This window comes from Thunnus albacares, chromosome 24 (assembly GCF_914725855.1).
Source record: "Thunnus albacares chromosome 24, fThuAlb1.1, whole genome shotgun sequence".
Classification (NCBI taxonomy): domain Eukaryota; kingdom Metazoa; phylum Chordata; class Actinopteri; order Scombriformes; family Scombridae; genus Thunnus; species Thunnus albacares.
This window is the reverse complement of record NC_058129.1, coordinates 18,944,995-18,959,994: the sequence shown is the minus strand read 5'-3', so window position 1 is coordinate 18,959,994 and position 15,000 is coordinate 18,944,995. Positions and strand designations below refer to the sequence as shown.

At 36.4% G+C, this 15,000-nt stretch overlaps 1 protein-coding gene and 2 long non-coding RNA genes across 3 annotated transcripts in view; 2 read left to right on the top strand and 1 right to left on the bottom strand.

Moving 5' to 3' along the window:
* The window catches only part of LOC122976149, a 5,903-nt gene extending 4,933 nt beyond the window's left edge, over positions 1 to 970 (top strand). Inside the window, exon 3 of the long non-coding RNA XR_006400836.1 lies at positions 895 to 970. This is a non-coding gene — a long non-coding RNA (uncharacterized LOC122976149). The remainder of the gene's footprint in view (positions 1 to 894) is intronic.
* LOC122976042 (kalirin-like) overlaps positions 1 to 15,000 on the bottom strand; it is a 56,665-nt gene that overhangs the window by 7,462 nt on the left and 34,203 nt on the right. Inside the window, 5 exon segments of the mRNA XM_044344293.1 lie at positions 889 to 992; positions 1,085 to 1,141; positions 6,922 to 7,123; positions 7,337 to 7,498; positions 13,900 to 14,002. Coding sequence (XP_044200228.1) covers positions 889 to 992; positions 1,085 to 1,141; positions 6,922 to 7,123; positions 7,337 to 7,498; positions 13,900 to 14,002 — 628 coding nt within the window.
* Positions 965 to 6,975, top strand: LOC122976138. Its single transcript, XR_006400822.1, has 3 exons — positions 965 to 1,052; positions 5,761 to 5,993; positions 6,891 to 6,975. It is a non-coding gene; the product is annotated as an uncharacterized LOC122976138 (long non-coding RNA).

Genomic DNA, 15,000 nt, shown 5'->3' with positions numbered 1-15,000 from the left:
GTATTATGAGCTTGATGTAGTTAAAGTATTGCAGTAAAAGTACATAAGTATTATGAGCTTGATGTAGTTAAAGTATTGCAGTAAAAGTACATAAGTATTATGAGCTTGATGTAGTTAAAGTATTGCAGTAAAAGTACATAAGTATTATGAGCTTGATGTAGTTAAAGTATTGCAGTAAAAGTAGTGGTTTGGTCCCTCTGACTGATATATTATTATATATGACATCATTAGATTATTAATAGTGAAGCATCAGTGTTAGAGCAGCATGTTACTGTTGTAGCTGCTGGAGGTGGAGCTAGTTTACACTACTTTATATACAGTTAGCTAGTTTAGTCCAGTGGTTCCCAACCTAGGGGTCGGGCCCCTCCAAAGGGTCAGCAGATAAATCTGAGGGGTGGTGAGATGATTAATGGGAGAGGAAAGAAGAAAAAACAAAGTTCTGATACACAAATCTGTTTTCAGTTTTTGGACTTTTTCTCTAATCTTTGATTTTTGCTGAAATATTGGATCATTTGAACATTTATTGAAATGAAAGCATGTGAGAAGTTTAGAGGGAAAAATCACTATTTGGTGGAGCTGTTAACAACTCATAGACATGTGAAATGTGACCCCGACTACACACTGCTTTTTGTAAGACGTCAAAAGCCAAAAAGGTTGGAAACCACTGGTTTCATCTTTAACAATGTGTTGTATTTTAAAAGCTTGTTATATTATCCATTGTGTCAAATCTTCATCTGAAAAGTAACTAAAGCTGTCAAATAAATGTAGTGGAGTAGAAAGTACAATATTTCCCTCTGAAATGTAGTGGAGTGGAAGTAAATACTATGAATACTTCTGTTTCCACTGGATGTACTACTACTGTACTACTCATATCACTACTGTTGGTACCTTCAGGGTGTTTCCGGTCCCAGAGCCGCTGCGTTTTGGCCCCGGCGAGCCGACAGCGCCCCCTGGAGCCCCGCCCACTCCATACACTGTTGGGGAGATCACACCTGAGAGAGGAAAACAAGACGAGGGTCAACCAAGGTCATGATGAGCTCACTGTCTGTATGGTGAGTAGTTTCTGTTGTGATTATTGTCTCACTTTGGTTGGTCGTCTGAGTCTGGAGCCCTGAAGCTTCAGAGCCATAAAGACTGGATTCTATAGAGACACAGAGATACTGAACGTTAACACATTTCATTTAAATATGAACTTACAACCATAAATACATTTACAGCCACCTGTTTTTATGCACTTTTGTAATTTGCACTTAAAAAATCTGAGTGGAAACATCAGGAATTCAGGAAAAAAACTGAAATATCACAAAAAAGTTTTGATTTGGTTGCAAAAAGTTGTTTATTTCTACATCCAGCAGTTATGGAGCAACATTATCATTCATGTGGAGTCGTGTTTCTGTCCACCTGGTGAATGTGAGTCCAATATTCACTCTCTTTTAGCTTCTGTTTTTACTCTCTACCAACTCCTGAGGGAAATATCTGGCTCTTTAGCTGCTAAACGCTCCACTATGTTCACCAGCTAGTCTACAGCTAACTGTGTCTGTTAGCAGGTAGTGTACAGTGGCTTTTTACAGCTGTTTCTCTGAAAACAGCTGCCTGCTGCGACCCAAAACGACGCTATGAGACGCTGAGAGTGAACCAGAACAGTAAAGTTGCAGCCTGACAGATAAACAATGAGCTGAAACTCACTATAAAGCTCCATAAAGCCGAGAGGAGCTGCAGAGTCTCTGATAATTCTCTGTAGGTTCATAACCAACATATTACACACTGACACGTCAGACTGTGCAGTTATAGACATATATAGATTATAGCTGCTTTAAAAAACAATATAAATCCAAATATTATTGAAACCTGATTAATTGTGTTGTCTTGTTACGTCCTCTTCATCAGAAACACTGATTCACATTTGATTTTACAGATTTTAGAAATTTTACTTAAATGTTGTGAAACTTTTTAATGGAAACAAAACTAAAGAGAATCAAACAGTATCATAAATCAGGTTATATAGGGAATCATACAATCCACTGTAATTTTACTTAAAAGACAACCTTTCAGATTTAGAGTTAAATAAAACTACAAGTATTATCATCAAAACTTACTATTTGATTATGGTTTGTATTTATAATCTGAATCTGTAAATTAACTATTAACTAAAGCTGTGAAATAAATACAGTGGATTGAAAAAACTACATCAACATGTCTCCAAAATCTGTAAAGAAACTTTAAAGTAACTACAGCTGTCAAATAAATGTACTGTAATACAGTAAAAAGTACATTTCTTTATGAAAAGTGGCATAAATTGGAAATACTGAAGTACAAGTACCACAAACTTTAGTAAATGTACTTAGATACTTTCCACCTCTGTAAATCAGATTATTCTTTCCAAAATCTTAATCTGTAAACAAACTTGTAACCACAGCTATCAAATAAATGTACTGTAATACAGTAAAAAGTTTATTTCTTTATGAAAATTGCCATGAAATGGAAATACTGAAGTACAAGTACTACAGACTTGAGTAAATGAACTTAGTTACTTTCCACTACTGCAAATCAACATATCTTATCTTTCCAAAATCTTAATCTGTGAAGAAACTTCCAACTACAGCTGTCAAATAAATGTAATACAGTAAAAAGTACATTTTATTTTATGAAAAGTGGCATAAATTGGAAATACTGAAGTACAAGTACCACAAACTTTAGTAAATGTACTTAGATACTTTCCACCTCTGTAAATCAGATTATTCTTTCCAAAATCTTAATTTGTAAACAAACTTGTAACCACAGCTGTCAAATAAATGTAATACAGTAAAAAGTTTATGTCTTTATGAAAATTGCCATGAAATGGAAATACTGAAGTACAAGTACTACAGACTTTAGTAAATGTACTTAGATACTTTCCACCTCTGTAAATCAACATATCTAAATCTTCCCAAACTTTTAATCTGTAAACAAACTTGTACAGCTGTACACAGCTGTCAAATAAATGTACTACAGTAAAAAATGCATTTCTCTATAAAAATGGCGTAAAATGGAAAGTACCACAAACTTGAGTACTTTCCACCAGTGAATGTGTCACTGTGTGTAGTTATCTTTGCTTTCATCCTGCCGCTCTGCACATGCTCACATGATCTCAGGCTTTTAGAAACCAGCTGCATGAACACATGATGCAGAAATGAGTGTTTTTCAGGTGGACGTCTGGCTGACAGACAGTCCTTCCTGTCTTCTTCTACGACCCCCTGCAGACTGAACACTACACACTACTGTAGTTTGTGTGTGTGTCGGGTGTGGTGTATGATGGTTGTATGAAGCTTCCAGAGAGATAAAGAAAACCTGTATTTCCTGTTTGACGCATACAACAAACACATTGGTAACATTCCTACTAAATGTCATCTAAATGTTTTTCTCTATTGGTGGAGACACAGTCACCTTGTTCTGTCACTCATTAACCGACACATATTTCCTCTTCAACACACTCTCTCTCTCTCTCTCTCTCTCATAATAAACCCACCTCGCTCGTCCTCTCCCTCTCCCACAATCCATCCCCAAATGGCAGAACAATCCCAGCATGCACCTCTGCCCCTCCGCATGCTTCAACATCAATCCATTCAGAGAAAAATACCAAAAAAACAAGAAAAAGAAAGAAAGAGACAAAGGAGTGATGTGGTCTCTCCACAGAACTGAATGAAACTACAGAGGAGGCAGCAGTATGGGGGGCGGGGCTAACCCAGGGGGCGGGGTTATATGAGGAAGGGGTGTGGCTTATGTCGGCTATTCCAGTTTTCCCTTTTTAAATGACATTAGTCCTGTAGTTAACTCACCTGCAGTAAACACACAGGAGATACTTCAACAATGAAATTAGTCACCACTAATAATTTTAAAAAATTAATCTATTTAAAATTATTCAATTTTAAGTTTTTTGATTTTAACTGCTATAAAATAATTTCATTTTAATTTATTTTAAATTAATTCAAATAATCCAAAATTATAATCAACAAATTAAACAGAAAGATATAATTAATAAAAAAAAAGTAAAAATATATAATAATAAAAGACATCAATTAAAATGAAATAAACATGAGTGAATAAAATAAAAAAATAAATGTTATGATAAAAGAATCAAATAGAAAAATAAAATATATAAAAATGAACACAGAACAAATTCAGTTTGAATGTAATAAAATGTATTAATAATAAAATAAAAAAATAGAAAGTTCAAATTAATAAGAATAAAATAAAACATAAGTCAATTTTGTAAAATATATATATTTTATATATAACTAAAACTAATTAAAATTTAATAGGATGAAAGATGATAAAGTAAAATAAACCAAACATAGCAAAACATGTATATAATTAAATTAAATAAAAGAAATGAATAAAACAGGAGGAATAAAAAATAAACAAGAGAGAACAGCTGACCTGAAAACAGCTGCTTTATTTTTAAACTGTAGCTCCCATTGTTTGCTAACGGGGACGACGACACAGCAGGTAGCAACACACACACACACACACACACACACACACACACACAGTAACACACACACACACACAGTAACACACACACACACACACACACACAGAGTGAGTCCGGATGTTAAACTGTGGATTCCTGTTGAGTCTGAAGCTGCTTCGGGTGAATGTTTAACCCTGAACGCGTCTCACCTCTGGACTCTGAGTCAGAGAAACATCTCACCAAACCAGATTACAGATTAAAACGTTGGACAGAGTTTCTTTATCAGAACAAGGAAACGTTCACACTGCAGAACAATAGATATGAACTCTGACTGAAACAACCAAACAGCCCAAACATTTACAGCTCAAATGATAATAAAGTTGTTATAATTACAGATAAATGAAGGTGATGTTTACTCTGCTTGGTCTCATCTTAAGATCAACAACATCAGGTCAACATGCATCACTTTCTTTGAGCTTTAATTCCTCCGATGAGGAGATAATCTGTCTCCGGCTGTGTCTCAACAGGAAAATACTTTCCATCATATTATCTCTCTGACTGCTTGTTTACTGGCAGCAGATTCATTAATATCTGTTTTTGAATCAGGAACATTGAGATTGTTTATGTGACATATGGGGACGTTTGGTTACATGTTTTTTTTTTTACCTGTGGGGACATTTTTCAAGCTTTATCACCTGCAGGGACGTTTAGTTTGTTTCCTTTGTTACTCCTGGAGACATTTTTAGCTTTTTTCGTTACCTGTGGGGACGTTTAGTTTCTTACTTCTGTGACATTTGGGGACATTTTTAAGTTTTGTCACTTATGGGAACGTTTAGTTTGTTATTTGCTGCTTTTGTTACCTGTGGGAAGGTTTATTGTTACTTGTTTTGTTTTGTTTTTTAAGCTTTGTTACTTGTAGGGACATTTAGTTTATTAAATGTATGTAGATATAAAATTGTGATATTACATAAATTCTCACAGTAAACCACAGTAAGTCCCAGTTATTGAGCTGTCAAACTTCAGTATTCCTGAGCTGCAGCATTGAGACAGGAGGATTATTCATCAGTGTGGCCTGTCTCTCTCTACTGTTATGATGTCAGCAGACAAACAAACAGAACATGGTCAATATTTTATGTTGAGGATCTGTGTGTGTTTACAACTTAACAAACATGGATTTAAATATTTAGGGGGACACAGACAGACAGAGAGGGAGAGAGACAGGCAGACAGGATGTGGGGACATCACAACATTTCAGCACACAGACACCGCAGTGGACGAGGATATTTTTAAAGTTCCCTCTGTTTAAACAGGAAGTGACATCGGGCAAACACGGGAAGCGGCGGCAGCGGTGGCGGCAGATGGAGGAAGGAGTGACAGAAAAACATCATTTCTACTGTGTTGACACTTGTCATCAAGTCTGATCGCTTTAACTTTACTGAACAAAGAACAAAAAGTTCAACTGAAGCTGCAGCTGATGGTTGGATTGAACAGAACTACAACTATCAATACTTAACATTACGACACTTTACCACATTGTACACTGGTGGGTGTGATTGATGATTAATGATGATGATCAATACTCTTGTTCAGTTCTGGGCTGAATCACAGCTGAACATCAGAATGTTTCTAAAGTGATATTTGATGTTTGTATCAACACCAAAACTATAGTTTATACTGTTTGAAATCACTTCATATTTACTATAATGAACAATGTTTAATCTTCACCATTTTATTTGTGTGTAAATGTTTCAACTGTATATTTTCCTTTTTCATATAGTTTATGTTTATAGACATCAGTCCTTCAATGCAATTATCTCAACTATTTAGTGTTTATTCTATAAGGAGACACAGTCTGATATAATCTTCTATAAAACCTTCTTGTGGAAAAAAGGAATAAAACATAACAAATAGATAAAACACTGTAAACTCTTCATAACAGCGTCACAGCTTTACTTTTATGACCCGACAACCAGAGAGAAAAACGCTCAGTACACGATGTCAACAACAACATAAAGGCAAACAAAACACATCAAAGACTCAGAATAAAGAGTAAAAATCTGATTAGTATTCAATGCCACCTTCTTAAACATCAAATTCAAGGACTTTTCAAGGACTGTCCAGGCCTAATTCCCTCAAATTCAAGGGCCAAACACGGCATAGTTTGAGATTAATTACAGATTTTATATGATGAGAAGCAGCAGACTAACACAGCAAAACAATATTCAAGCACTCAAATTCACAAACTTTCAAGGATTTCAAGGACCTGTGGGAACCCAGGATATCTTTAATTACTGCTGTTAGCTTTACTCTGCTGGACACATAATATTTGTTCTACATAACAGAAAGAAGGATGAAGGTTTTTATTCTTACGTTGTTTATTGGTGTAAAGTTGTGATTTATGACTAAAGACACATGTTCACAACGTAAACACTCTTATCAGACAGGAAGAAAGATGTTATCCAGACACTCACCCCTCCCAGCGCTGACAGCAGAGGAGGAGTTGGAGACGTTGGAGGAGGAGGTGGTGGTGTTGGAGGAGTTGCAGGACGAGGAGGTGGTGGTGCAGGTGGAGGAGGTGCTGGAGGAGGTGGTGGAAGCCGGGATGAGCCCCTCCATGTCGGCTGCACTGTGGGAGTGTGACAGACAGAGGGCGCTCATCGGCAGTAAACCCTCCTGTCAGGAAACACACACATGGCTGATGTCAGATGTTTGCTTTTCTACCTGCTGGACGTTCAAGTGAATAAAACAAGCGAACACGAAGCTAAAAGCTAAAAAACAGTAAACATGATAGAAAAGAACCAAACACCTTTACAGGTGTTTATTTCACAGCAGCAGATTAATTGATGACCTGTGGAGATGTTTTGGGGACGTTTGATTATTTTTTACCTGCTGGGGCGTTTGATCTGTGGTTCTGACCAGACACCACCCGGGCCGTTCGGCTGAACGCTCCACCAGCTCCACGGTCTGACCGCAGCGGACGCTGAGCTCTCCAGCCGCGCCGGAGGAGAAATCCAACAACACCACCACTAACTCGCAGCCTCCCGACAGCTGCAGAGACACACAGGTGAGACACTTTATTAGACTTATTATGTTGTTATTATTTAAATAATAATAACACTCTAATTATTATTATATTAATATACACATTAAGTATCCAGAGGGGTGTGACCTGACTGTTGCTGCAGCTGGCAGGATGTTTACATTATAACACTTCAATATACTTTAAGACAGAGAAGGTTAAATGTGGCTGTACAGTGTTATTTAATATCATTATGAATAAAGATACTGCAGCAGTAGTTGGGAGGAATGTGGGATTAATAGATTTAAATAATATAAAATAATGTTTCCCGTCAACCTTTCTTCCCCCAAATAATAATAATAATAATCTACAAAAGACTGAATGAATTACACTCGACATTAATGGTAAATGCTTTAACATGTAAGAAAATACAAGTCATTTGTACATTTAGGACTTTAAACAACAACATTTAACTGTGTTTGTCAGACAGCAGCTCCACCTGCTGGTTGAACAGTTAACTTGCAGCTGCTTGCTGCCTCAATATGATGATGATATTTTTTAATTGCACCAATATTTAACCAAATAGCCACGTTTTGTTGTTAATATCACAACATTTCATTCTAATCTGACACCAACATCTCTCAGGACCAGAAGCACCGACACTGATACTGATAAATACAAACAACTAATGAACCATCATGTGTTTTAATAAATGATTAAAACTATTGAATATATTTTCATTTCTAAGCACTAAACATTTCCTTTATTATTCTCTGTATCTATTCTCTGAATAATGAGTTGATAAATACAGAACCTGAACATGAGACTGATCCATTTAATCTGCTATCAGTCTTATTGACGACAGTATTGATACTGAACATATATGGAGTATAAATGAGAGCAGAGAAGCTTCATTCATTGAACTTTACGTGTTCTCAAGTCTGTTTAAAATATAAATATCTAATAACTTAGAATTAGAGCTGCAACCATTAGATTATTTACTGACTATTAAATTAATCAACAACTATTTTAATAATCAATTAATTGTTTTGAGTCATTTTTGAAGAAAAAAAAAGTCCAAATTCTCTGATTCCAGCGTCATGAATGTGAATATTTTCTGGTTTCTTTAATCTCGAGTCTACGACAGTAAACTGGAGATCTTTTTTATCCATTTTCTGACATTTTATGGATCAAACAACTAATCGATTAATTGAGAAAATAATCAACAGATGAATTGATGATGACAATAATGGTTAGTTTCAGCTTTTACCAATAAAATCAAAACCTTTCTAACAACATTGATAACAGCAGCCAATAAGTGTTTTACACTTATTATTTTTCTACATTTTCATTCTGTATTATTAAAAGTTTCTCAGTCGTAATAATTACAACTCAGACGTTGGTTTCGACTCTATTTACAGTCAGAATCTCATAACGACGGTGAGAATATGACGTGAATGCATCATAATCCTCCTTCTGGTCTGATGAGTCGTTAACTATGATTCATATGAAAACATATGTAGAATTAAAGGAAAAATCCAAGAAGATTTGATAAAGTTTGGTGTCTTAAAATGAATCCAGATATAAAGAAACCACGAAATAAAGGACAAAGAACATCTGACAGGCCTCATGAAATATACATAAAAACAATAAAAAATTATAAAAGTCACATAAAAAGTCACCAAAACAACCAACAGAAACTTTACAACCTCTACTGATAAATAAGCTCCAACATGTTTTTAGATGATGAAATTATTGATATTGCTCTTATATATCATCATATATCATAACAGCTTTTCTTCCGTTTCACTCGACATGACAAACGACAAAGATAGAAACTGTGAAACCGACATTTATCATCTTAATGTGTGTTCGGCTCCGTCCAATCACAGCGGCAGGAAGGAGAAAACATCACGTCACTTGGACAATGAGATGAGGTCGCCATGGTTACCGGTGACTCTGTATGTATGTGTGTGTGTGTGTGTTGACTAATAGTTAACTGGAGCACATGGACTCCAGCTGGAAACACACTCACAGTGTCTGTGGGGAATACTGGGGTGTTCCCCATCCAAATGGAACACAGCTGTGATTAGCTGCTCAGCCCAGCTAGCGTTAGCATCACACACAACACAACACAACACAACACAACACAACACAACACAACACAACACAACACAACACAACACAACACAACACACAACACACAACACACAACACACAACAACACAACACACAACACAACACAACACAACACAACACAACACAACACAACACACAACAACACAACACAACACAACACAACACAACACACAACAACACACAACAACACAACACAACACACAACAACACAGCACAGCACAACACACAACACACAACAACACAACACACCACAACACAACACAACACAACACACAACACAGCACAGCACAACACACAACACACAACAACACAGCACAGCACAACAACACAACACAACACAACACAACACACAACAACACAACACAACACAACACAACACAACACAACACAACACACAACAACACAGCACAATACAACACACAACAACACAACACAACACAGCACAATACAACACACAACAACACAACACAACACAACACAACACAACACACAACAACACAGCACAATACAACACACAACAACACAACACACAACAACACAACACAACACAACACAGCACAACACAACACACAACAACACAACACAACACAACACAACACAACACAGCACAACACAACACACAACAACACAACACAACACAACACAACACACAACAACACAGCACAATACAACACACAACAACACAACACAACACAACACAGCACAATACAACACACAACAACACAGCACAGCACACAACAACACAACACAACACAACACAGCACAATACAACACACAACAACACAGCACAGCACAACAACACAACACAACACAACACAACACAACACACAACAACACAACACAACACAACACAACACAGCACAGCACACAACAACACAACACAACACAACACAACACAACACAACACACAACAACACACAACAACACAACACAACACAACACAACACACAACAACACAGCACAGCACAACACACAACACACAACAACACAACACACCACAACACAACACAACACAACACACAACACAGCACAGCACAGCACAACACACAACACACAACAACACAACACAACACAACACAACACAACACAACACAACACACAACAACACAACACAACACAACACAACACAACACAACACAACACAACACAACACAACACAACACAACACAACACAACACAACACAAAACAACACAACACAACACAACACAACACAACACAACACAACACAACACACAACAACACACAACAACACAACACAACACAGCACAATACAACACACAACAACACAGCACAGCACACAACAACACAACACAACACAACACAACACAATACAACACACAACAACACAACACAACACAGCACAATACAACACACAACAACACAGCACAGCACACAACAACACAACACAACACAACACAGCACAATACAACACACAACAACACAGCACAGCACAACAACACAACACAACACAACACAACACAACACAGCACAGCACACAACAACACAACACAACACAACACAACACAACACACAACAACACAGCACAATACAGCACAGCACAACAACACAACACAACACAACACAACACAACACAACACAACACAGCACACAACAACACAACACAACACAACACAACACAACACAACACAACACAACACAACACAACACACAACAACACAACACAACACAACACAACACAACACAGCACAGCACACAACAACACAACACAACACAACACAACACAACACAACACAACACACAACAACACAGCACAATACAACACACAACAACACAGCACAGCACACAACAACACAACACAACACAACACAACACAACACAACACAGCTGTCATTAGCTGCTCAGCCCAGCTAGCATTAGCATCACGCACAGCACAACACACAGGATGATGACCACATGTCAAAGCTGCCTACATGTGTATCTGCAGTAAACATAAACTTTTACTGAAATCATTTATATTTTGGATGTTTGGCTTCGTCACCACATCGTTTGCAATAAAACAAACGTATCAGCATCATCTACAGTCGACTGCTACCTGCCTGCCTTCATCTCTCAGACTACAACACCACAGTCATCATCACACACATAGCAACTGATTTTACAGTCGTACTTTCATTGATTATCTGAAAGGCTGCAGTTAACAGTTATTCTCCTGATTAATCGATTAGTTGATTGGTCCTTAAAATGGTGAAAAATGTTGATCAGTGTTTCGTCTTCAAACATCTTGTTTTGTCCACAACACAAATATATTCAGTTTACTGTCATTAGAGACTAAAGAAACCAGAAAATATTCACATTTAAGAAGCTGAAATCAGAGAATTTAGACTTTTTATCTTTAAAAAATGACTCAAAACGATTAATCAATTATCAAAATAGTTGCCAATTAATTTCCTGTCATTCAATTAATCAATTAATGAAATAATCACTGCAGTTCTATCTTCACCACATCTTCACCAGGACGATTAAATTCTACTGACTGAAGATCTGAAGATTCTCAGTTTGAATCAATAATTTCATCATTTCCATCTTAACTAAAGCTGCAACTAACGATTATTTTCATTATCAGTTAATGTAATGATTATTTTCTTGATTAATTGATTCATGCTTTGGTTTATAAAATGTCAAAACATTGTTTTGTTTGACCAACAGTCCAAAACCCAAAGATAATCACTTTTCTATCATAGAGACTAAAAAAAAACTGAAAATATTCACATTTAAGAAGCTGGAATCAGAGAATTTTTGCTATTTTTGCTTTAAAAAGTGACTTAAATGATTGTTCACCGTTGATTTTCTGCAGAACGACTCATCAGTGAACAGCTGCAGGGCTGCAATTAATGATTATTTCCTCTATTAATCAAATCCTTTGGTCTATAAAATGTTGGAAAATTGTGATTTGACGTCTTTAAATGTCTTGTTTTCACTCAAAACCCCAAAATATTACATTTTCTATCATATATAACTAAGAAAACCAGAAAATATTCACACAGCTTGAACCAGAGAATCTTTGCCTGAAAAATTACTTAAATGATTGTTAATTTTCATCAATTCATGATTGTAGGGCTGCAACTAATCCACTGATTAATCAATTGAATCATTTGGTCAATAAAACATCAGAACGTAAACATGACAGGAAGTAGAATCAGTATGTCTCACATGTACTCAAGTGTTTCCCTTCATTAAGTAAAGAAACAGTAAAAACATGGAGTTCAGTAAATGTTTCAACCTTTCTTGGTAAGTTGGTGAATCATCATTTCACTGGAAGTCAGTTATAGGAGATGATGTTTGTTTACTTTACAGTGATCAGAGTTTATAATCCTTCAAAAACCTGCGAGAACAGTTTAATCTAAACAGACGTTAATATTCAACGTGTCGCCTTTATTGAACAGGACGCCTCAAAAAAATCAACTGATTCAATGATACAAGAGTCAGAGATGTCGTCTGTTATGATCCCCGGCAGTGGAAAAGCTCATAAAGCTTCTTCTTCTTCTACTTTTTATTTTATTGCACATGTGCAGCTCCGATTTGTGATATTCAGAACAAGATTCGGTTTATTTTATACACTTTAAAGGCAAATACGACGGCATGAAGGCTTTAATAAACTTCAAACTCAGCAGTAGAGTTTAATGAACTTCCTCCAGGTTATAAAACGTCATTGATCCACAATCTTAATCAAGTAATTGATGATCAGGAGGTTTATTTATACTTGAAACTAAATTATAAACTTCCCTGGATGCTTTGTGAATTACATCCTGGCATCTCCTGATATGAAAACATATATTTCTGTTTTTCTTTCTCACTTTCAGCTCAAATACACCTGTAGTTTAACTTGAATATGACATTTTCTGCTATGTTTCACCTTGTTTTATGTCATTTATCTCACTGACAGACATGCAGCAAGCTTCAGATCCTCTAAACACCACTAACAGCCCTACAGCCAGAGGGGTCACAGTATGTGAGGGGGTCAGAGGTCACAGGCCCCCCCCAGCCCCCGCTAACCCCCACCCTCAGCTAAATAAGAGAGGCAGGTTAAAATAAATCAAACGTACCTCGTGTGGAGAGCAGAGAGAGGGAGAAAGTTTCTAGAAGGAATCTGACGACGAATAGAGGAAACTCCCTCATACACAAACATAAAACACACACACCCAGCCAGCTGCAGCAGCGGTGAGGTCATGAGCCTGACAGACACACCCCTCTGGATGCACTCAGCGTATGACTGTGTGTGTGTATATGTACGTGTGTGTGTGTGTGTGTGTGTGTGTGTGTGTGTGTTACCTTGTCGCTGTCGGCGGTGTTTTGAGATGTTCGGGAGGCGATGGACACGGTGTCCGGTTGACTGCTGGCATCTCCCAAACTATCTGCATCCTCACTGGTCTCCCTGGAGGGTTAAAAGAGTGTAACAGACACATTTACTGGTTTTTTTATCCTAGTTGTCGCTGTATAGGTGAAGAAAGTGTCCAGAAGTATGTGGACACCTCATGTTTTGTTAGTCTGACTGGTTTTTTAGTTCAAATGAAGGGAAATCTTAATGTTAAAGCTTATTTTAGGACTTAAATCTTTGCTTTTTTGTGAAATATTGGACAGTTTTATGTCTAAGAATTAATTAAATCAAACCAACTGAGACGTTTAAAGATGAAAATCTGGAAGTTTGGATGATGGGTAACAAGTAGACGTTGCTTCATTTTAAGAGGTTAAAAGAGGCTGATTAGTCAGTATTCAGGTATTTATTAGGTTTCTTCAGATTTAGGCTAAATTAAAGGATCCATTAATGGACTTTAATGAGTTTAAGAGCTTTTTAAAAGATAAACATCCCTTAAAATTGACATAAAAATTACATTCAGCCTTCATTTGCACCTTTAAAAGGACCTGAATTCTCCCACAGAGTTGCAAATTCATTAATTCAAATTGGCGATTAATAAATAAATTAATGGATTATAATAGATTAAAGTGTTTTAATGGATTATCTGCACAGTTTAAGGGGTTAAAGGGTAAAATTGACTATATATAATTAAAACCAATCCTCAAGTTTCACCTCAAACTGTGTAGATAACCCAGTACAAACTGCTCATTTTAGTAATTTGAATGGTTTGTTGTCCACATACTTTTGGCCACATGTGCTGTTGTCCCCTTAAATAATTATATGTAGTATTTGGAAAATTAAAGAACAGAAAAAAACTACAGAAATGTAGTAAATGTAGTAAAAGTATTCACATAAATACTCAACCTGAAATGTTTTATTCACAATCTTTGAACTGAAGTTTACAGCAATTATTTAAATCACGGAAATTAATTAGTTAATTAATTGTTTACATTTAACACTGAATATCACACCACACAGGGATCAATAGGAACTGTTCTAAAATATTGGATTTTATT